The 22,763-nt window shown below is 44.2% G+C and overlaps 1 protein-coding gene and 1 long non-coding RNA gene across 3 annotated transcripts in view; one reads left to right on the top strand and one right to left on the bottom strand.

The window, feature by feature from the left end:
* Window positions 1–16,983, bottom strand: part of LOC140517273 (uncharacterized) — a 31,532-nt gene extending 14,549 nt beyond the window's left edge. The window contains exons 1-2 of the long non-coding RNA XR_011971526.1: window positions 16,849–16,983; window positions 9,645–9,827 (exon numbers count right to left, since the gene is read on the bottom strand). This is a non-coding gene — a long non-coding RNA (uncharacterized lncRNA). The remainder of the gene's footprint in view (window positions 1–9,644; window positions 9,828–16,848) is intronic.
* Window positions 15,224–22,618, top strand: ISLR (immunoglobulin superfamily containing leucine rich repeat). 2 transcript variants are annotated; one of them, XM_072628390.1, is made up of 3 exons: window positions 15,224–15,424; window positions 15,661–15,760; window positions 20,224–22,618. In XM_072628390.1, the coding sequence occupies exon 3, from the start codon at window positions 20,232–20,234 to the stop codon at window positions 21,486–21,488; it is 1,257 nt and encodes a 418-aa protein (XP_072484491.1). In that variant the 5' UTR covers window positions 15,224–15,424; window positions 15,661–15,760; window positions 20,224–20,231; the 3' UTR covers window positions 21,489–22,618. The 2 variants fall into 2 exon arrangements, with proteins under 2 accessions (XP_072484491.1, XP_072484490.1); XM_072628389.1 differs by lacking the exon at window positions 15,224–15,424 and having other exon boundaries at window positions 15,502–15,760.
* Window positions 22,619–22,763: the final 145 nt, after the last annotated feature.

Genomic DNA, 22,763 nt, shown 5'->3' with positions numbered 1-22,763 from the left:
TCTGTGCCTCAGTTTCCTCAGATGTAAATGAAGGTGAGGGCCAAATTATCTGTTGGTCCCTTCCAAACCTACATTTATGATAATGATAATAATGTAACAGTAATATTGAATATTAGCTCACATTTATGTATCATTTTAAGGTTTGCAAAATGCTTTATATTATATACATATATTTATTATATATTATTGCATGTAATATATATGTATGTCATATTATATATTATATATACAAATGTATATATTTGTATATATACATTTGTATTTATTATATACAGTGTAAAATATGCATTAGATACATAAATGTATATATTATATACATAAACATACATGTATGTTTATATGTGTATATATGCATGCATATATATGTAATACACGTGTATATACTATCTTTGAATCCTCACAACAATGCTGTGGTCCAGGGTATGATACAAGGTCCCCTCTTCCTTTCAAATCCTCATAATGTGACAGATTCCACCCTTCCTAGGTTCCTCAGTACATAGAACTTGATCAATCAGATCTCCTTCCTGAGACACCCAGCACCCTCCATCCATCATCCTTCATCTCATCTTCTTCATGAAACCCACCCATGTACCATGGTCAACAGCTTCTCTCCTGAATCCCAGAAGAATGCTGAACCAGGGCTTGGTGATGCCTTTCCCTTGGCTCCCGGGGAAGCCCTAGCAAGTGTAGCATGAAAACAGAATTACTTCTAGAAAGTTTCTTAGAGCCATCATGCAGTCCAAAACCTCATTTTCCATGGGAGGACACAGAGATCTAGAGAGAGTGCCCGATGAAGCTAGAGGGTGGTATCTAGGATCTGAGCCTAGAAGTCAGAGCCCATAGATGTGGCTGAAAAATATGCACATGCAGGGCTAGCTCTTCTCTACTTAGGGACGGCCACCTACATTCTCCAACGTAACTGGAATATTGGAATACAAAGTAGCAAGAAACTGCAATTTGAAATTCTGGAAAATAAAGAATATAAAATAATCTGTGATTCCTGGAAATTATGAAATTGGGTAAAGAGATACAATTAAGCACTCACTTGGGAACAACCAAAGGAATTTAATTGGATCACCATGCCCTGCATAATTGAGGAAAATGTAGACAAAACACTCTATAAATTATATAATTCCTGGTAACTATGCAGTAAAGCAACTGGATCAGTTACCAATGTGGTCAGGAACTTGGAAAATCTGTGGGCAGCTACTGGAGCTGTCATTCTGGGCCAAACACACCTTTGCATGGTTAGAGGAACTGAAGGAATGCCAAGAATGGGCAGATCCAGATGTTTAAAACAGGAAGGATTGGAAAATTCAACAAGAATGAGTCCCAGAACCTTGTTGGTGGCATACCAAGACTGTCAGGGTATCAAATCCCATTCATACAGTGTGTCCTAACTAATTTGTTCTGGAGAACATGAGCGGGGGAGGAGGAAAGAGGAGAGAAAGAAAGGAGAAAGGGAAGTGAGGAGAGAAGGGGGAAAAGGGGGAGAGAGGAGAGAGGGAGAAAGGGAAGAGAGAAAGAAAGGGAGAAAGAGAATCATGTTTTTAGAGAAAAGAAAGAGAGAAGGGAAAAGGAGGAAGACAAAGGAGAAGGAGAAAAGAAAGAAAGAAAGAGGAGTAGGAAAAAATGGGGAAGGTGAGAGCAAAGGTCTGGGAGAGTCTCACTGAGGGGACCACAGAATGGAATATTGTTCTGAAATTAGCTTGAGTTCTTTCATCTTGTTTAGCAAAGGCTTCTAACCCAGGGGTGGAGAACCTGCCACCTCAAGGCCACATGTGGCCCTCTAAGTCCTCAAGTGCAATCCTTTGACTGAATCCAAACTACTTGGATTCAGTCAAAAGGCCAAACTGGAGGATCTAGGAAGCCATATGTGGCCAAAAGGTGCAGGTTCCTCACCCCCTCTAACCCAAGCTATGATTTTCAAGCTTGAAGGTCAGAAAGGTTTCCTAATTTATGGTAGGAGGCAGTGTGGTGCTGTTGAAAGCTGATTGGATGGAAGGTGATAGAATCATAGCACTGTGGCAGAAGCAATCTAGTCTAACTTTTTCATTTTTTAGGGGAGGAAAATGAGGCTCAGAGAGGCTAAGTTACTTGCTCAAGGTCACATAGGGAGTAATCATCAGAGACAGGATGTGAACTAAGGTCTTTGATTCCAGAGTTCTGTCCACTGTGCCCTAAGAACTGAGTTCTAGACTTGGCTTGGCGGCCAACTCAGTCTGATCATGCATTAATTCATTTCCTCCTTCTAAGCCAATTTCTCCTCTTGAAGAGCAGGAACTCACTGAGTCTTCTGGGAACTAAGCTTGAAGGCCACTTGCCTGGGTGCTTGCTTGTTTGGAGAGGCAAGGGTGCCCCTGACCTCACCCAAGGGGGAAGCTTCAAAGTGGAGAGATGAAGAGAAGAAAATGAGAAGGTATCAGAACTAAGATTAACCAAAGGACATTTGGGAACCCTAGACCACCTTGGGAGAACCAAGGCCAGCAGCCCCCCTCCTCTGACCAGACGCATTTTCTCCCATGTGCCCATGGGCATCCAATACACTCTGTCTTCAGGGGCTCTGTTCCTGTTCTCCTGCTGGGAATGTCCTTCTGCTGACAAACTCCTTGTCCTTTCAGGCCCAGCTTGAGTCTCTCCCTCTCCAAGAAGACTTCTTGACCAACGCAACCCACACCAACCTCTAACTTCCTTTATAAATATTCATACATTTACACCTCACAGAGTTGTGAAGATCAAAAGAGAATAATTGAGATAATATTTGTAAAGCAATTAGCACAGTGTCTGGTATCTAGCAGACACTACTGAGATGTTTATTCTGCTTCCCCATATATGAGAGGAAGTGTGACGCCATGGAGAATAACATGGGACTTGGGGTCAGAGGAGCTGGGTTCAAATGCCGCCTTTGACATTTAATGCCTCTGTGTGACTTTGGGCAGATCCCTTGACCTTTCTAAAATGATAGGTCCCTCATGGGGCAGCAAGGTGCACAGTAAATAAAGTGCTAGGCCTGAAGTCAGGAAGACTCTTCTTCCTGAGTTCAAATCCAGCCACAGACAGTTACATAGCTGGGCGACCCTGGGTAAATCACTTAAGCACTGTTTGCCTCAGCTTCTTCATTTGTAAAATGAGCTGGAGAAAGAAATAGCAAATCACTGCAGTATCTTGGCCAAGAAAACCCCAAATGGGGTCACAGAGAGTCAGACATGACTGAAATAACTGAACAACATTATCATAACAAAGTTTCCTTCCAGCTCTATCTATGATCCTGTGAGCCCCTGACCCAATTACCTACTACAAGAATATTTCAGCTCCTAGTTATATTCTGTATTGAAATTGGTTTCATTTCACCTGGAAGTCCTGTCTTCTCAAGCAGACAGTGAGCATCCCAAGGGCAGAGGATGTGTCTGCTCCTCCCCTCAACTTACCCACTTATAAATACAACTTACCCACTTATAAACACAATTATTAGAGCAATTTTTCCTTGAAAGGACAATATTGAGCAGGAATGTAGTGAAGTTCAAAGAACACAAAAGGCTTGGGGCAAGTCCTGAACAGTTTGGTGGTAGTTTACCCTAATTACTTTCATTTACTTTGGTCCCATCCCTTCCTGTCTCCTCTGGCACATCCTTTCCTCTGCCTCATTTTCAATCTAACTCTATCTTCTGGCTTGTCTGATGTCTACAAATACTCCTCTGTCTCCTGTATCCTTAAAATACACTCACTTGACTCTGCCATCATCTCAAGTGACTATCCTGTATCTCTCCTCCCTTTCAGGCCAGTTTCCAACTTTCATTGTCTCTACTTCCTCTCCCATCACTCACTTCCCAAACCCTTGTCTCTGAACCCACCACGCAACTGAAACAGCTCCTTTTCAAAGTTAGCATTATTAATTGTCACATCTACAGATCTTTTCTTAACCCCTATTTTTCTTTGCTTTTCTTCAGTGTGCTAGCCCTGTTCTCCTCCTGGAGGCTCTCTCCTCTCCATCTTTTCAAGACATTGTTCTCTCCTGGGTGTCCTCCTCTCAGGCTAACCACCCCCTTCCTAGCCTCCTGTGTTGGATCATCACTCGTAGCCCTCTCCTAAATGTAAACGGCTCTACTTGGGACCTTTTCTTTTTTCTCTCTACATTTACCTCCTATTAGTTTATTTACTCTGTGGAGAGATGTCCAGATCTATAGCTAACCTTAAGGAGCCCATTCCTGGGCCTAAAAGGAATCAATTAATTCCCCGTTCTGTACCCAGGCATGTGGTCTTAACCAGGTTCAGTCCTGTGGAACCTGGCCTTTAATGACAGGTACTAAGTTTCCATGTTCTCATACTCACAGGCATATTAAGTCCCCCCCTCCCCAAAGCATACTTAGGAAAATTTTACTTATGAATCTCATCTAGACTATCCCCTCAAAAAGAAGAGGGGAGGGGTTAAAAAAGGTACTCAACATACAATATGAATCAGGCATGGCACAAGGAATTTATCCCTACAAACAAAATAAGTGTTAAGGTTGGTACATTTACAAAGTCTCCCTTCACCAAAACAAAATTAAAAAAGGATTCCGTAACAATTTATAGCTATTGTTACAATCTGTTGAGAAGGTGATACTTTAACATCATTAGAGCACAAAGACTTTTGTGGGATTTTACATTTCACTTCAGCTCAGCACTGTCTACTGGTAAAAAGCCAGGCCTGGCAACCCTCTTAATGGATGAAGCTTTCTTGCCACCAGCAGGAAACCAGCCTCTCTTCTAATGGGACCCAGAATGTTCAAGCCTCTTGAACTCAGAGACTGCCTGCAGTCATGAAAACATCCATCATGAAATATGTGGGGGGAGAGGAGAGAGGGAGGAGGAAAAGATTGTGTTTCCATGTGCTGGGGTTAGGAGGAGACTGGGGTGTATGTTTGGGGGGGGGGGTGATGATGGCATGTTTTTTCTTGATACACCTTTGAAGTAAATATTCCTTTGTAAAAACTCATCTGACTGTTAAGTGATTAAATGGAATTGAGGCACAGGGAATCCTTAAAAGGGAGGAAGACCATGTGGGAACTTGAGCCAATGAGAGAGAGGTTACCAGGGGTGGAGAATCTGCAACCTCGAGGCCATATGTGGCTCTCTAGGTCCTCAAGCATGGCCCTTTCACTGAATCCAAACTTCACAGAACAAATCCCTTTAATAAAAGAATTTGTTCTTGGATTCAGTCAGAAGGCCTCACCCAAGGACCTAGAAGGCCACATGTGGCTACAGGTTCCCCACCCCTGCTTAAACCCTCAAGGGTCTTTCTTTCCTTCCTTCTCTGTGTCTCCTGGTATGGTTGGGTGTTCCCATCTGCCTGTCCACATTCCTTCTGTTGTTATTTCTCCTTCCAAGCATTCCCTTCTCATGTCTATTTTTCTGAATCTGTTATCTTCCTTCCAGGCTCTGCTCCAAAGTTAACTCCCCTGGGAATTCTTCCCTAAACTTTCCCAACTAAAAGTATTCTCTTTCCTCCTCGAGTACTTCTAGATCACTCAGTCTGGATTCCTCTTTTCTTCCCCTCCCATTCTACCCTGGCTTGTCCTTTTCCAGGGCCATGTCCTGTCGTCCCACTCTGCCATTCCAGAGAAGATGAAGTGCTCAATGACAGGGGTGATGCCTTTTGTTTTTATGGGCATGAGCCCTTTGGCTCTTAGGTTTGTTTTTTTTTTTTTTTTGGTCAAGTTAAATAAAACCTACTTAGTCTATGCTCAAGCACTTGTTGGCATGAGCATTTTCAGAGTCCTTTTGTGAGGAAAAAATGAGCCATATACTTATGTCCCCAACGTTTCCCTGGGCAGGAACATAAACCAGATGAGCATTTTGGGAGATGTGAGCCAGATACTGATGTTCCCAGAGAGACTTTGTAAGAGGCACCCTCAAAATTGTATCTTGATCCTCAGGTCAAGTAGCATTCTCTACACCAGGATCAAATATGCTTACAAAGACCTAACCTAAGGCACACCTTTTCCCCCACATGCCTACATATGTACATACATAGGCATATACCCTAAGCACAATACACATTCAAGCACAGGCAATTTCTTGCTCCTCTCTCTCTCTCTCTCTCTCTCTCTCTCTCTCTCTCTCTCTCTCTCTGTCTCTCTATCTCTTTCTGTCTCTCTCTGTCCTCTGTCTGTATCTCTGTCTTTCTTTCTGTTCAGTCAAAGCCTATGATGACATTTACATGTCAGAGGATGACAGTATCTCTGCCCTTAAGAGGCAGAGAATTCAAAGAACAAGAATCAGGAGACTGCCCAGTCAGAGGAAGGGGTGGGGATGTGAAGGGGACATTCAAATGTGATTGGCTGCCATGATTTTCCAAGTGGTGCCACAGAAGAAGAGACCCTATAGAGGAAGAGAGAAAAGGGGTCTAGGAAATGGTGGTGATGGGAAGGAAAGAAACCAGTCACATACTGGAAACATTCCCCCAAAAGGGTAAGGGGAATAGGTCAGGGAACCACAAGGAGAGGGGACAAGGTTCAGAGACTAAAATAAATAAGATGGCAGAGGGAGAGGGAAGATAAAGGCAGAAGTGGGAGGTCGAGGAGTCCAAGGTTCTTGATGGAGGTCAAGTCAAACAGATTGCAGGGAGAAAGGCCTTCAGGGCCCATAACTTTGCCTACAATGCCATGATAGAATCAGGAATTGTAGATCCAGAGCGAAGGGACCTTGAAGGCCTCCTGGTCTAACCTCCTCATTTTACAAATGATAAAACTGAGCCCCAGGGAGATTAAGTAACTTGTGCTAAGTCACCAAGGTAATTAGAAATAATGGTAATAAGGACAATAAGTGACCTTTTAGGAGAACATTATCTGTGCAGATATTTTGGATTCGATCCCAAAACAACTCTGTGCTGCAGTCAATATTTTGCAGATGGGGATACTGAGGCTCAGAGCTGACAACTGATTTGCCCATGGCCATACAACTAGTAAAAGATGGAATTCTCATGCGAGTCTTTCTGACCACTTTTCCGCTGTACCAAAGCTGCATTTCAGGTGGGGAGCAGGCATAGAGAGGAGGGGACACTGGTGGAGGGGAACAGGGTCTGATGCATTTATACTGCTTTCTCCAGCCCAGTGTCATCATTCACTCATTCATCCATCCATTCACTTAGCACACATGTATTAAGTGCCTACTTTATGCAGAGCACTGTACAAGTAATTCAGAAGCTACCAAATTTAGGTTAGACAGGATTCCTGACTTCACCTAACGCCCAATCTTGTAGGAGATGACACAAGCACATGTAACTATAATCCTTTAAAAGTTTATTAGACAGTAGGCTCTGGAAAGGCATCATTGCTCAGCGGAGGGGAAGGGAGGGCTGGAGGGAGACCAGAGAAAACTTCAACGAGATTTGGGCATCTGGGTTCGGCTTGAGGGATTGGGAGGAAAGAAGAGGATGAAAGCATTCTGGAGTTAGCAAAGCTGTAAGAGAATATACCCTGAGAGCACAGGATATGTTCAAAGAGTGGAGAGAAGTCCAATTTATCTGGAGAACAGGATGACTAGAGGGGGTTCAAGATGAAACTGAAAAGAAGGGGTGCCTTAAATGCCAGACAATGGATTTTAAACTTCATTTGAGGAACAATAGGGAGACTTGGGTGATGTTGGGGAACTCAAGCAATGAACAAATTATCTAAACTATTCGTGTGCAACCAGCTTTGTTTTCCATGCGTGAGGAGATTTTATCCTTATGCCCCAGAGTTCACTGTCTGGTCGAGTTTGGGATCGAGGGAACTATAATAAATCATCTGTATTGTTAGCTGCCAATTGAATCATTTATTGAGGAAATAATGGGCAAAGAAGGGAGACAAGAATGTAGATGGGATGGTCAGGGAAAACACTCTGGAAGACTTGAGTCTTGAGTTGAGCTTTGAACGAGAGGGAATAGATTTGGATGAGAACTGGGCTTGCTTTGCTCCCTGATAGAACCATAGGAGACAATGTGCTAAATTAACTGCCAGGTGTGAGGTTTAGTCTTTGGACCAAGAACAGAATGGTAAGTAACATCTGCTTGGGACTGGTTTTCCCAGTCAGGTGGGCCACCCAATTAGCCACCTCTGGAATAGCAGTCCAACTGTGAATTTTTGAAAGCAGCTGGTGAAGGTGTGCTGTTCTTCTTTGTCCTCCTCCACCTATTTGTCCCAACTTCTGCTGAGTGCAAAAGGTCCTCAGATAAAAGTCTAGAAACAAGAGGGGAGTGTCTTTGGTCATAACAGTTCACGAAGATGTGATTGGATGAAAGGGTAGATCATGAATTGTTGGTCCATGACAAACTGCGAGAAAATGAGCACCTCCTTGGGAAGGCTTCCTGGTTTAGTGCCATAAAGATTTCGTCATTCTTTCATTCCAAGTCATAGTCCTAGCTTATAGATACACCATACTGAGGCTTATTTAAAATGCTTCTTCTTTGGGTGTTCTTCTGTTCCTCCTTCCCCACCCCATCCCATCCCTTTGGTTTGTCTGTGTGTTCGTGTCTACCTTCAATAGACTGTCATTGTTTCTGGATGGTAAAAACATATGCAATAAAGCATTAGAAAGCAAGACAGTGAAGGATGAATGTAGAATATACAGTGAGAAAAGAATTTAAAATCCCATCTCCACCAGGAAGTGTTCCCTGATTGACAGAAAGAAAAGTAGCAACTTCTCCATGATCCCCTTTGGCATCATGGCCTTAAATCATCTACACTGGCTAGTCTACCAGCTTTTCTTTTTCTTTTAAAAATATTATATTGACAGGAAGACTTCAGAGAGGCCTGGAAAGACTTATATGATCTGATGCTGAGTGAAAGGAGCAGAACCAGGAGAACTTTGTGCACAGCAACAACCACAGTGTGCAAGAGCTTTTTCTGGTAGACTTGGAACTTCATTGTAATGCAAAGACTTAAAAAAAAAATTCCCTATGGTCTTTTAAGCCAAAATGCCTTCCACATCCAGAGACAGAACTATGGAATTCAATCACAGAATGCAGCAGATTATTTTCTTTTGCATTGCGTTTTGGTTTGTTATATGATTTCTTCTATTCATTTTAATTCTTCTATACAACGCAACTATGGTGAAAATGTATTTAATAGGAATGTATGTGTAGAACCTATATAAAATTGTATGCTGTCTCGGGGAGGGAGGGAGAAGGCAGGAGGGAGGGAGGGAAAAAAAATCTAAGTTGTATGGTAGTGATTGTAGAACACTGAAAATAAATAAAATTAATAAAAAATAAGAAATATTATACTGCTGGTATTTTCTTTCTTTTTTCTTTTTCATTTACATCATTGTCATATTTTTCCTTAATTACTTACCCCTACTCCCAGGTACAGCAAATTTTTTTTTAAAAGTTTTTTTAATAAGACTCATGACTTTTCTGGTATTCTGGTATGGGAACCTCTAGTAAAGAAATTCTCTTCAAATGTGGTTGACCACCTCGGCTGCAGTTTATATTCTTCAGGACTTAACTGGGGCACTGAGAGATTAAGGGATTGTGTGGTGACTACATATCAGACAAAAAACTCAGACCCAAGTCTTCCTGATGCAAAGACCAGTTTCTTATCCATTAAACCATGGTGCTTTTCCAGAAGAAAAAAGTCTAGTTAAGTAAAATAAATCCACACATTAATACGTGCTTCATTCCTTACCTTCGGTCCATCCCCTGTCTACTGAGAGGTAGGAATCATATCTCATCATCAGAATTCTAAAGTTGTGACTGGTCACTGCATTCATCAAAGTTCTGGAATCTTTTAGTATTGCTTTCATTTCCTTTTGTTCTGAATACTGGGTAAATCCTTCTCTTGGCTCAGCTTTTGTTCATTGAAGTCCTCCTAGATAGAACCAAAAGAATTTATTATTAGGAATTTGGTAATTATTAATATTTGTCTTTTTTATGTCACAGTAATATTTCATTCCATTCATGTGAGAAGTGGTGTGGCATAGTGGATAAAGAACCTTGTCAGGGAGACTTAAGTTCAAGTCCCTCCAATGACAAATTCTGACTATATGATCCCGGACAAGTCACTTAACTTCTCAAGACTCCAGGCAATTTCTTAAGACCATAAAGTATAGAGAAGATACTAACCTGCATTAATAGAGAGTATTTCCTTACATGGAAGTTCCCTATTGTAATGAAATCACTAATTCCCAGTCCTAGTCCTACATTCCTATCCCACAGGTTTTTTTCAACCATTCCCCAACTACTGGGTACCCTCTTTGTTTCCAGTTCTTTGATAGTAGAAAAAATGCTACTATAAATATTTTTGTAGACTTCCAGCCAAAATGGCAGAGCATGAATGAAGGCAAACAGCCCAGCTTCCACTTGCCTACTCCAGTAAAATCCTGAAATTCTCACCAGACTGAATAATGATCCAATGAGAAATGACAGTAAGTGACTATTTCCACCCAGGAACTGAACAGAAAGTAAGACAGAAAATCATAGGAAGTAAGACAGAGGACCATTATCAGCAAAATAAGCAGCAACTCAGGCAGACGAGCCCACAGCTTCCCAGCTTGGTCCAAGATGGGCCAGAGACAGGTGTGATTCATAAATCTCTGCATCTGGCAGCAGCAAGAGAGTAGAGTTCTTTGTCCAAAAAAGCCCTATGGTGGTAGGAATTCCACAGAGGAAACCTTGGAAGCACCAGGGAGTGGTGGCAAACACTAAGGTGCCACAGTATTCTGATGAAGACTGCCTAGGAGCCCAGGGGTCCTTAGCACTCAGTCTTGAGTCACCATTGAGCACCCTGAAGACCCAGGGTTCTGAACCTGAAAAATTCATAGTGACTTACACTTAGGAAGTGGAGGTGAGTGTAGAAACCCAGGTGACCCACAGTGAGACCAAACAGGACTGATGATCCTATCCAAAAGCCCAGCAGGTCATAGAGTTTAACCCTGGCACAAAATCCCCAAATCAGAAACTAAAACTAGAGAAAGGAATAAAACAAAAAAGACAACTAGACTAGCATTGACTAGCATAAAGAATTATTGTAGATCTAGAGATGCTCAAAAATCCAGTCTAGAAAGAGAAAGGCAATCACTAACAATTATAGGTGAGACTATAAAGAGAGAGTGGATTTTCCACAAGGACTGTAAGATTGATTACCTAGGTTGTTGTGTTTGTCCTTCATTTTTGAAAAAGACCATGACATCAGAGAAATGATGATATGACTTGCACTTGACTTTGTTTTGAGCAAGGGAGGGCTGTGCAAGGTCACCAGCTCACTTTCTCCTCCTGAGCCATCTGGATCCAGTGACCAGATATTCATCAGGATGACTGGAGAAGGTCCAGGATGCAATGGAAGACCTTGGCCTTTATAGGCTAGGCCTTCTCCCATAATTACTTAGAGGGAGGTAATGCCCATTGAGTGAATAGGCCTCTTTAAGAAGTAGTTTGGAAATGATTACCTAGGAGAAATAAAGCAAAAGATGTTTTTAAAAAGTTCTAGAGGAAAGAATTGCAAAAGGAATAAACAATTTTGAAGATAAATTGGTAAACATTACCCAAATAACAAACTCCATGAAAACTGAAATAATTCAAATAGAAATCAATGATGCCTTGAGACAAAAAAAATATATTAGAACAAAGTTTAAAAAATTGAAAAAGAAAAGTAAGATAGCTGATTTTAAAAAAAAATGACTTGAAAACAGGTCAAAGAGAGATAATTTAAGTCTCCCTGAACTCCTTGAAAACAATGTCAAAAATATTTCAAAATATATATTTCAATAAATTATAAATAAAAACATATTAGATCTACTAGAACCAGAGAGCAAAATAGAGATGGAATGATTCAACCACTTCCTGAAAGGAACTCAAACAAGTCATACAAATGTCATAGCCAAAATCTAAAGCTCGTTCATAAAAGACAAAATATTGCAATCATTCAGGAAGAGTCAGTTTAAGTACCAAGGAACTACAGTCCAGATCACACAAGACCTGATAGCTTCTACAATAAATAAGAGAAAATCTTGGAATACAAAATTCCAAAAAGCAAAAGAAATGGATAAACAAACAAGCATCATCTACTCTGCAAACCTGAGTATAATCTTATGGCAGAAAAAAAATGGAGTTTTAATAGAATATAGTACTTCCAAGCATTTCTGATTAAAAGACCAAAGCTTTGTAGGAGCTTTGAAATACAAACACGAGTCCAGAGAAATCTATAAAAGTAAAGTTATGTGAGCACCTGGGAGGAAATCTATGATGATACAGTGTGAAGATTCTAATAAGGGAAGAAGAAACATGTGTCCCTTCAGGACCAACTATCTTCAAAGAGTATGGAGGAAATTAAATGAGAAAAATAAAGGTCCTGAGGGTGGATTGACTCTGAGAACTTGAAGAAGATTTTTTAAAAAGAGTAAAAGGAATATACTAGTGTAGAAAGAATGAAGAAAGTGTTGCATCTTATTATTTATCAAAATTGGGGTACATGAGAGAGTATGCAAACATGGAGGAAGGGATGGGGACAGAGAGAGTGACTTTCCTTCTTATCTGAAAACACAGAGAAAGTTTGGAATACATCAAATTCAATGGGTAAACAAGTGGGAATATGAAGTGAGGGGTTAAGACAGGAAATAGCTGATATCCTGATACTGAAGTGGGAAAGAAAAAGGGAGGGGGAGAAGAGGAGAAGACAAAAGTAAAGAGGAGAGAAGAGGGAAGGGAAGATGAGAAAAGAAGGGAGGACAGGGAAGAAGAAGGGAGGAGAGGAGAAGGGAGGGGAGGGGAGGAGAGGATCTAAAGTCATGCTCATTCATTGGGAAATGGCTGAATAACTTATGGAATGTTAATATAATGGAATATCATTGCACTGTAAGAAACAATGAAAGAAACCATTTCTGAAAACTCTGGGCAGTATGAACTGATGCAGAGTGAAGTGAACAGAACCAGGAGAACAATTTATACAAGGAAAACAACATTGAAAAGAAAACGACTTTGAAAGACTTAAAAACTCTGGTCAATGAAATGATCAACCTTGTCTCCAGGAGTTACTAACCTCCTGAAAAAGAGGTGAGGGACCCAAAGTGCACAAACAGGAATGCTTTTCTCATCTGTAAGGACTCATTTTGTTTGACTCTTTACTTGTTATAAGGATTTTTTCCCTTTAGTTTTTAATGGGGGGAAGGGGTAAGGGAAGAGTGACATTAAGGATGAGAGGGGATTTAGTAAAAATTATGCCCCCAAAATGAGGACCATTGAAACTTTTTTTCCCAAATACACACATACTCTGTTTGGTATTTAAAGCCTTTCATAGTCTAGCCCCAGCCTCTTTACATATTATGTGCTTTGTGTTCAGCTAATCTGATCTATTTGCTGTTCTCTGTATATAACATCTCATTTCTCACCTCTGAGTCTCTGAAGATGCCATCTCACCTACTTAGGATATTCTTCATCATTTCTTCCTCTTTTTATGGCTCAGTCCCACTGCCAGCATCCAGGAGCCTTTCCTGACTCAGTTGTTAATTTCTGCACATCTCTTTTGTTTATATTTCTGAATTCTTATTTATAGACATGTTGTATCTTCCCAAGTCAACATAAATTCTTGGGAGCAAGGACTATTTTGCTTTCATCTTCATATTTTTAACACTTAGCTCAGTTCCTAGCACATAGTAGGTACTTAAAAATGCTTATTGGTTGATTATTCAAGGCTATAACTACTCAGGACTAAAAACTTCCAAGGAAACTACAGCCACTGTGATTCTTGGCACCTTTTCAATCTCACCTGGAGGCAATTTAGTATAGTGGATAGACTTGGTGCATATGGAGTTGGACCAGATCTGAGTTCAAATGCCACCTCTAATGCTTTTTGGCCCCATGATGTTGGGAAACTCATTTACTGTCTTTGAGACTCAGGCAGCCCTTTCAGTTGTCTATCCTGTGGAGGAAGCTGATGGATGTCTAGAGGGGCAGATGGATGATCTAAGCTCTGGAAGGCCTCTGTTATTGAGTTGAAAATATCACCTCTGCGACACCAGAGATGATCTTGAAGTGGGTGGATGGTGTCAGAATCTGAAAAATTTTGTTGATGGAAGAAAAGCAGTCAGGCTAGAGAAGTATAAAGAGAAATAAGGAAAGATTGAGGGCAGGAAAGGAATGTGAGAAAGGTGGGAAAATAAGCAAAATTGGGAAATTTGTTTCTAGCCCTTGTCTTAAGCTCTTTGCAGGTGTCCCACAGGTCTACTGCCCTCTGACCTGTGGAGCTCCTAGTCATAAGTTCAGAGGATGAATGTCCAGATGAACAGTCTGAAGTACAGAGAAGGAAAGAAACTGACTCAAGGTCACACAATGAGTGGGTGGTAGAGATGAGATGATAATGAAGGTTTCCTGCTTTCCATCCCTGGTATTTGTCACTCCTCCATGATTCCTTTCAAAGGGGAAAGTGGCTTAGAACCTTAGGCTCTAGGGTGGGAGTGAGGGTGCTGAGTGTGTCCTGACTTTTCATTTCAGGGGAACTTGAAGAGGGCAATAATAAACACCAAAGCTGGAGAGAAATTTGAGTGAGGAGAGATTTGGGGGAAAGAACAGAGGTAGAGAGAAGAGTTTCTGAGTAGAACTTCCCAGGGCCTCTTGCACCATGATGGGTGGGTGCCCACCAGCCTTGGATAAGGGAAGGCAATGTTTCCCACTGTTGCTTTTCAGGATCAGAAGGAATCTAGCTGGGCTCCAGGCAGGAAATCTGGGGTGATCAGGGCTATCAGATGCTGAACTCCACCCAGAACCTGGCCTCAGGGTGAGAGTCCTTGCTGGCAACAGGAGGGCCCTGTGGCCAGATCCCAGTCTCTCATCCTGGAGAAAGACATGTATTCATAACAGCCAGGCCTCACAGGCAGCCTGGCAGGGGCTTTAACCAAGGAACGAGGATTTTTTTTTTTTAAATAGGCCAAGCAGTTTGGCTCCTCAGCCCCAGCAGGGCCTGGTGGGTGTTTCATAAAAGTTCTGCCTCATCAGCCATTCACTGAAGAAGAAAAAAAATTTAAAAAAATAAAAAGAAAAAAAATAACCAACCTTTACATTCCTTCCTCTGCAGACCACGGAAAATAATAACACCACCCCCCCCCCTTTTAAGCCTCCAGAGTGGGTTTGACAAACCCCCAAACTTTGCCTTGGGACCAGTAATCCTTGGACTCAAAGTCCCCCTCCTTCCATCCCCCTCTCTTCTTGAGGTCCTTCCGGCCAGCACTGTGTCTTTAAGAAACTCCTAGCTCTATGGAAATCCGCGCCCCCCCCCCAAAAAAAAAGTGAGTGAGAGAGAGCACAACCCAAAAAACATTTGGCATCTTTTCCTCCTCCAGTTTCTGGTGTCACTTATGAAACACTGGTCGCTGCTGCTGCACAGGCGATGTTTGGGCTGCAGAGGGACAGCAGCGCCAAGGCATCCTGAACCCGCACCCAGTGCCTTCCAGGCTGGGTTCGGAGGCAGTAGCAGCGGTAGGCACCTCCAAGCTGGGGGGCGGGCGGGGAGAGAGGGGGGACATGAGGAGGGGAGGGAGCAGGGAGCCCGCCCAGCGCCTAGCTCCTTCCTCCTGGAGGCGAAACCGCCCCCTAGGTCGGGGCCTCCCTCTACCGGCCACAGCTGGCCCCGGGGAGCCCGAGCGCTCCAGGCTCCAGCGCAGTTTCCCTGTCTCACTGTGCGTGTCTGTCTCTGTTGTTTTTGACTCCTTCAGAGGGTCGGGAAACCCCAGACTGTCAGGACCTCCAACCCACTTTAGCCAGCCTCTCCTAATTGCCCCGTTCCAAAAGACAAAGAAGAAGGGGGAAAAAGAGGTAAGGGCTTTTATTTATTTTTCTTTTTTAAAGAAGTTGTGGACTGGGCTGGGCTGGAAAGGACTTTAAGAACTTGACAGAGGCCAGAGGGGGGCCCGCTTGCGCTGACTCCCCTCCTCTCTCCTCCCTTCCCCCAGGCAGGGGCAGATGCCCGCTGGATCATTTCAAGTAACTTTTCCCAACTCCCAATTAACTTCCCAGGAAACTGTGGCTTGCCACGGGGATCTGTTTGGGTCCAGAGGCTGGAAGCGGGAACCCAGCTCCATGGATGCTGCTGACACCCACTCTAGGGAACTTGGGGAAATCCCCAATTTTCACCTTCCACACCCAGGCGTAGGGAGGGGAGGACAGGGTGCCGAGTAGATGGAGAAGAGAGGGTACAGCTGGCTGCATCCCCTCTGAACTAGAAGGACAAGGAGGCTTGTCCAGGGAGACAGAGGAGAAAAGGGGGAAGGTGGCAAGGAAGGGAGGAAGAGGGAGAAAAGGGGGGCGTCCTGGATGAATTTATTTAGACTAGGTCCCTGGGTGCCCACGGCTAACTGGAGAAGTTTGAAGAGAACAGGCAACTGGGTGTGTTTCAGGAGTGGGGGTGGGGGACTCCATAGCATAACAGGGGCCTTCAATAAGCGAATATAAATACATACCTAGCAATGGGGCCCTCTGAGGGAGACAGCTGAGTCTGGGATGTCAGCAGGAGAGGAAGCAGGGGAAAGCATTTGGAGTGGGGATGGGAAGGGAGGATTGCAGGGGGAAAAAACATTTAGAGCAGCAGACTCAAAACTAGAAGAGACTTCAGAGACCATCTAAGCTAACCCATCCCCCTCATTTTGCAAAGGAGGAAACTGAGGCATGAAGAGGGGAGGTAAGTTGTGTAAGTTCACAGAGCTGGCTAACCAGGACTAATCCCAGGTGCCCTGACTGCCGGGGACACTGCCCTTTCCATCGACCAATGCACCCTGTTTGTCCAAATGGAAGATGAAATCACATTTTTTTGAGGGGCGGGGGGGAGGAGGGGAGGGGATAGGAAGGACCTTATTTCCCTATTAGGCAATATTAGAGCCCCTAGGGGTGCCAGCAGGCAGTCTTACCTCAAGACTGGAGTTTTTGTGGTCTTTGTCCCACTGGGGATCTCCAGCAATGGCACTGGGTGGGGTGAGGGGTAGGGGCAGTGTCCAGGCATGAGTACAAAAGCAGCAGTTTGGAACTCAGAAACAAGCAGCAGAGTGGTGACACATGATTTACCACATCCAAAGCCCCATGGCAAACTCATGTTCTTATTCTGATCTGACATCACCAGATCATAGAATGTGAGCACTGGAAGAGACTTTAAAAGGGACATCCAATGAAACTGTGTGTTGGAGCTGAGAACACTGAGTCTTGGAAAGAGGAAATGACTTTCCTAGGGCCACACAGTGAGTTGGTGACAGGACCCGGACCAGAATTCAGGTCTCCTGCTTCTCAGACCAGCTCAGTTCCTTTGGGGGAGCTATCTTTCTCAAGTTCACAAAGCTAATAAGTGTGGAAGGAGGGACTTGGACCCAGACCTTCTGGCTTTCAGTCTGGTTTTCTTTCAGTCATATCATTCTACATCTCCTTACAAAGCACGGATTATTGAGGAGGGGGTGAGAGGGAGACTGCTTTCCTAAAATGAGAGAGTGGAGAATGTATTTTGCTTTTTTCTTTTTCTTTTTCTTTTTTTGGTATTCCCAATACTTAGTTCAGTGCCTAACATATAGTAGGTGTTTAATATTCATCGACTGACTTAGAGCTATGTGTAGCATCACCCTCTATCAGGGTCAAATTTGGAGTAACTACCTTGATGGCACCTTGGCTTCCTATAGAATAAAAAAATAACATCTCTGTAGGCTCATCTAGGTAGGACAGAGGCGTTCTGGTAGTGCCCTATTGAATAAGTAGAATGAGTGGGATCCCAAAGAGGGAATGTAATACTTGGAACCATCCCCATGCATTCCCAGGAAATGTTTAAGACACAGAGGGAACCTGCTCTGGTCTTCCATGGGCATCTATGTGAGGATGCCAGTGTCTTCTTACTAAAAGGATTCAACTGTCGTGGAAAGGTCAATACACGGCTAAGATAGCGATCATTTAGGATCAGAGTCTTAGGACTGGAGATGAGAGATTATCCATAGGTCCTTTAGTTCACTCTCCTGCCATGGGGTAGAACTGAAAACTGCAAACCAAGCCAAGAGTGGTTAGTTTTGTTCTTAAAAATTCCCCAAACCATGTGTTCTATAGCCCCACGAAGAAGCCAAGGAATTCCTTCCAATGTCTTACCTCAGTCCTTCCTGTTTCAAGGACACATCTTGCTTGGCCAACTGTAATTGTTCAAAGAAATGCATTACCCTCAGGGGGTTCTCATTCTTAGGGGTGTGTGTGTGTGTGTGTGTGTGTGTGTGTGTTGGATTAACACCTGTACCTCTGCAGATAAGAATAACACAAAGTAAGTTCAAGAATGCTAGCAACTTGTTCTGCTCTCTTCCCTTTTGGGGCCTCAGTTTCCTCATCTGTAAAATGAGGTTGGCCTCGTTTGTAGAAGCCAATGACCTCTATAGTTTCTTCTACTTCTGAATCCATGATTCTGTTATTTTAACTGGAGGAAGGAAAGGGGAAAATCAAAGATTTCCGGAGAGGGCAGAGGTGATGGGGTAGTGAATACCAGTCATTAGGGAGTTTATTCAAATACATGGAAGTAGAAGATGGAATGTCAAACTCAGATAATTTGGTCAAAGTCCATGAAGGGCAGCAGTATTAAATAAAGCTGGGAAGGTAGGTGGAAGGTTATAATTACCACTGAGGAATTATTCGGCACACAAGAGGGAATCAATGCTGGCTTGAGGGCAGGAGAGTGACATCATCAAACCTGTGGCCTTGGAGGATGTTTTGTAAATGGGCTGGGGTGTGGGCCCTGGGGGCCCTTCTCTGATGGCTGTGTGGGGAAAGCATCAAGACCCCAAGATCCCAGCCTGAGACAGAGCCTAGCTGTCTCCCGAAAGAGGGCTCAAGTATCTTAAATTCCAGCCTAGCTCTGGTTTGTCCCTCCTTCACCTAAGGCCATCAGCCCAGCAGAAATATCCTGTCACTGACCATGCTTGCTCTGACCCCTTGCTAATTATAACCCTCCTTCCTCCTGCTCCCATGCCTGTAAAGGACACTTGGCAATATTCACCATAAAGAGACACCACCAAGGGGCTATATTCCCCCTGCTCCAATACTCACTCCCTTACCATTGTCCTTTAACATTTACCTGGGCAGATCTGAGCTTTAGGAGGATTCAACCATCCCCAGGTTGAACTGCTGATTTTTAGTTGATTTTCTTTGGTGTGATGCAAAACGGGTCATAAAGACCCATGCCCATGCCTGCCAATGGCTCCTTGAGTGACATTTGACAAATCATTTCATTACTTCTTAATTTCCTAATCTGTAAAATGTGTTGTTTGAATTAAACCATCAAATCATAGATTGCACATAACTATACATAGTTAAACTCCGACGTGTTTCTGGTTGAGGTAAAATTCCAGTTACTAGAAATGTTTGGATAATGAAACAGTAGCATATTTTATGGTGTTTGAGGATAGAAAGGCACTGGGAGGGAAAGTTGGGGGAAAAGCTGATGCTTTCTTAGAATTTCCCTCAGGCCTTGAGTAGATAGGTAGGTAGATATGGTTGGCATCAACCTCTACTACCCTAAGATACTTGTAAAGACAATAGCCCTGCTCAAAATCTCTCTTTTCTGCCCCAGCTCAGTCCTACTTTTTTTCCTTCTTTTCATGGTTGACCAGTTCTGGGTTCATCTACTCCTTTGGAGGAAGGAACCTGCTTCTTTCTTCCCACTGCTAGCTTTCAGTGACTCTGTTTCTGAGGTAACTCCAACCTTTTATACAAATTCCTTATGGCATGTCCAAGTCTCTCACACAATGACTTTGATTTAAGGAGGTGTACAGGCCCTGTTCACATTCTGTTCTTATTGGTTCAATCAAGAAGTATTCTTACCAATCAGAGATAATTAATATAGCATGGGTGGGATAATCATTGGAGCCTAACCCTTACACTTCTACTAGGATAGTCCTGATGGGTAGGTACTGCAGTTACTATCATTCCCACTTTATAGATGAGAAATCGAAGGCTTCGACAGATATAGTGACTTGCCCATGATAACACAGCTAATTAGTGGTAGAGCTAAGATTTTATCCTAGACATGTGTCCTGACCTCAAGATCAGTGTTCCAATTCACCAGACTTCCTGTCTTACAAATATAACATTTTTTTTCTCTGTAAATGGTTTAGCAGAGTTAGCTGTTATATAGAATGTTGGTCTTGAGCAGGGCTGAGGATCCTCTGCTAATAGCTAGTGGGAGTTTAGACAGGAGATATGACTGCAGCCCTGACTTCCTTAACTGCTTCCTTAAGGCTTCTCCTTAACTGCCTTCTTCTCCATATCTCCAGGAGAAGAGATGAAGAGGCTACACCTGCTATGGTTGGCCGGCTTCCTGGGCTCTGTGTCAGGCTGCCCTGATGTCTGTGACTGTGGTGAGAAGTATGGTTTCCAGATCTCGGATTGTGCCTACCGTGATCTCCAATCAGTGCCCTCTGGCTTCCCGGCCAACGTCACCACCCTCAGCCTCTCTGCCAACCGCTTAGGAGACCTAGAGGCAGGTGCCTTCGACGAGGTACCTCTGCTGCAATCGCTATGGCTGGCCCACAATGAGATCCGGGTTGTGGCCCCTGGCAGCTTAGCCCCCTTGGTCTACCTCAAGAGCCTTGACCTGAGTCACAACCTTATCTCCAACTTCTCTTGGAATGACCTACACAATCTCAGTGCCCTGCAGCTGCTCAAGATGGATAGCAATGAGCTGGCCGTGATACCTAAGGATGCTTTCAAAAACCTTGGGGATCTGAGATCCCTGCAGCTCAACCACAATCGTTTCCTGACTCTGGTTGATGGCACTTTTGAGGGGCTCACCTCTTTGTCTCACTTGCAAATCAATGACAACCCTTTTAATTGTACCTGTGGCTTGCTGTGGCTCAAGGTATGGGCTGTGGCCACTGCAGTCTCTATCCCAGAGCAGGACAACATTGCCTGCTCTTCACCCCCTTTCCTTAAGGGCATCCCCCTGGGCCGGCTCCCCCCTCTGCACTGTGCCCCTCCCACAGTACAGCTCACCTACCAACCCAATCAGGATGGGGCTGAGCTCCGGGATGGTTTTGTCCTGGCCCTGCACTGCGACACAGATGGGCAGCCCCCACCAGAGGTCCAGTGGCGGATCCAGACACCTGGCGGCAAGGTTGAGATCACCAGCCCCAATGTCGGACCTGATGGGCGGGTTCCAGGAGTGATTGGGTCCCCCCAGCCCCGCTTCCAGGCCTTTGCCAATGGCAGTCTACTCATCCCAGGCTTTGGGAAACAAGAGGAAGGGACCTACAGCTGCCGGGCCACCAATGAGTTGGGGAGTGCGGAGGGCTCTGTGAATGTGGCCCTGGCTTCTCCAGGGGAAGCCAGCGAAGATGCCCTGGGTCGGAAGTTCCATGGCAAGGCTGTGGAGGGCAAGGGTTGCTACACAGTTGACAATGAGGTGCAGCCATCTGGGCCTGAAGACAACGTTGTCATCATCTATTTGTCCAGCACAACCCCAAAGAAGAACAGAGCCAATCGCCTCGCATGCCTGGGCCCCTGGATTCCTTTGCTGTATCTTTCTCACCTGGCCTTCTGACCTCTCCCCTTCCCTTTCTTCCCCTTTGTGCCCCTCAGTATCTCCATCTGGTTTGGAGGGTCATGGAGCTCTCTGCTCCAACCCTGCCCCTACCCACTGGCCTCCCAAAGATACCCTCAGACCATTCTGGTCTTGCCTGGGGTGGAGGGAAGCAGCTGACACTGCTTCCAGGAGGTGAAAGAAGCTCTCTGCCCATGTTTTGGAGTCTTCTTTTTGCCCCAGAGGTTCAACAGTGGCATCCATTTATTTACTCATGGCTTAGAAATCCTGAGAGGCCACTGGGCCAACCAGAGGCAGAGTAGGGGCAAGCCATTTTATGTGCCTTCCATTCAACTAAAAAAAAAGAAATCTGAATTGTGTGCCTTTGCACGCTCTCAGCTCTCTCTTTTAGTCACATCCTCCTCTCCCTGCCTTAAATTAGCCCCTCAGACCTCCTCTCAACCAGCTGGGGCCAGCTTTGAGACCCAATTCATTACAAGGTGCTATTAATAACTGCTTCAGTGCATTTCTCCTCCTCAAGTGGATTCATGTTGCAACCTGGGCAATATCTGAGGTAGAAGGAATGACAAGCTTTAACAGTAGAGTTCTAGGTATTGTCTGAAGCAATGGGGGAGATACTTAGGAGAAAGGGGTCCTTCCTAGCTCTTCTCACCTCATTTCTGTGGACAGGAATGGCCATGAGGGGGTCATTGGGTGATGGTTGCAGAGACCACTCTGGGCATAGGTGAGGGAGACAGAGAAGGAAAAGCTTCAGGCCATGGTGGTATGCCTGGGTGGCACCTGGCCTTTACCTCCTCCTCTCCCTCTCCCCCATCCCGAGTTCTTTTCGACACTCCCATCCACGAGAGTGGGGACTTGAGAAGCATCTCCCCTCGCAGTTCAGAGGAAACAAGCTAGTGCCAATCTGATCCTGTCTCTGCCTACCAAGAAAAGGAGTGTGGGTGCATCTTCAATTCCCCTTTCCTACTCCCTCACTTATCTATGGCCTCCCTCAGCCCTCTACCCTCTGCCTCCTCCCTCATCTAGATGTATTCTCCTAGAGACCCTGTCCCATCTTGTACCCTTGAGCAGTGTTGGGACAGAAGGGGGCAAAGATATTGCCCACTGTAATAAATAGTATTTCCCACAAAGCCTATGCTGTCTTTTGTCAAGTGGCATTTGCTTGGGGGTGGGGGTGGGGTGGAGGATGAGGGAGGGGATGTTCAACATAAGAAGGATCGTCATTCCAGTATCTCTTGGATCTTTAGTAACAGAAAATTGCCCTCATAGTAACCC

The sequence above is a fragment of the Notamacropus eugenii genome, chromosome 1 (assembly GCF_028372415.1).
Source record: "Notamacropus eugenii isolate mMacEug1 chromosome 1, mMacEug1.pri_v2, whole genome shotgun sequence".
Lineage (NCBI taxonomy): Eukaryota > Metazoa > Chordata > Mammalia > Diprotodontia > Macropodidae > Notamacropus > Notamacropus eugenii.
This window is presented reverse-complemented; position numbering and strand designations above follow the sequence as displayed.

Bases quoted from the DNA above. Each gene is read 5' to 3' on its own strand.
- ISLR (XM_072628390.1), top strand. From the start codon at position 20,232: ATGAAGAGGCTACACCTGCTATGGTTGGCCGGCTTCCTGGGCTCTGTG.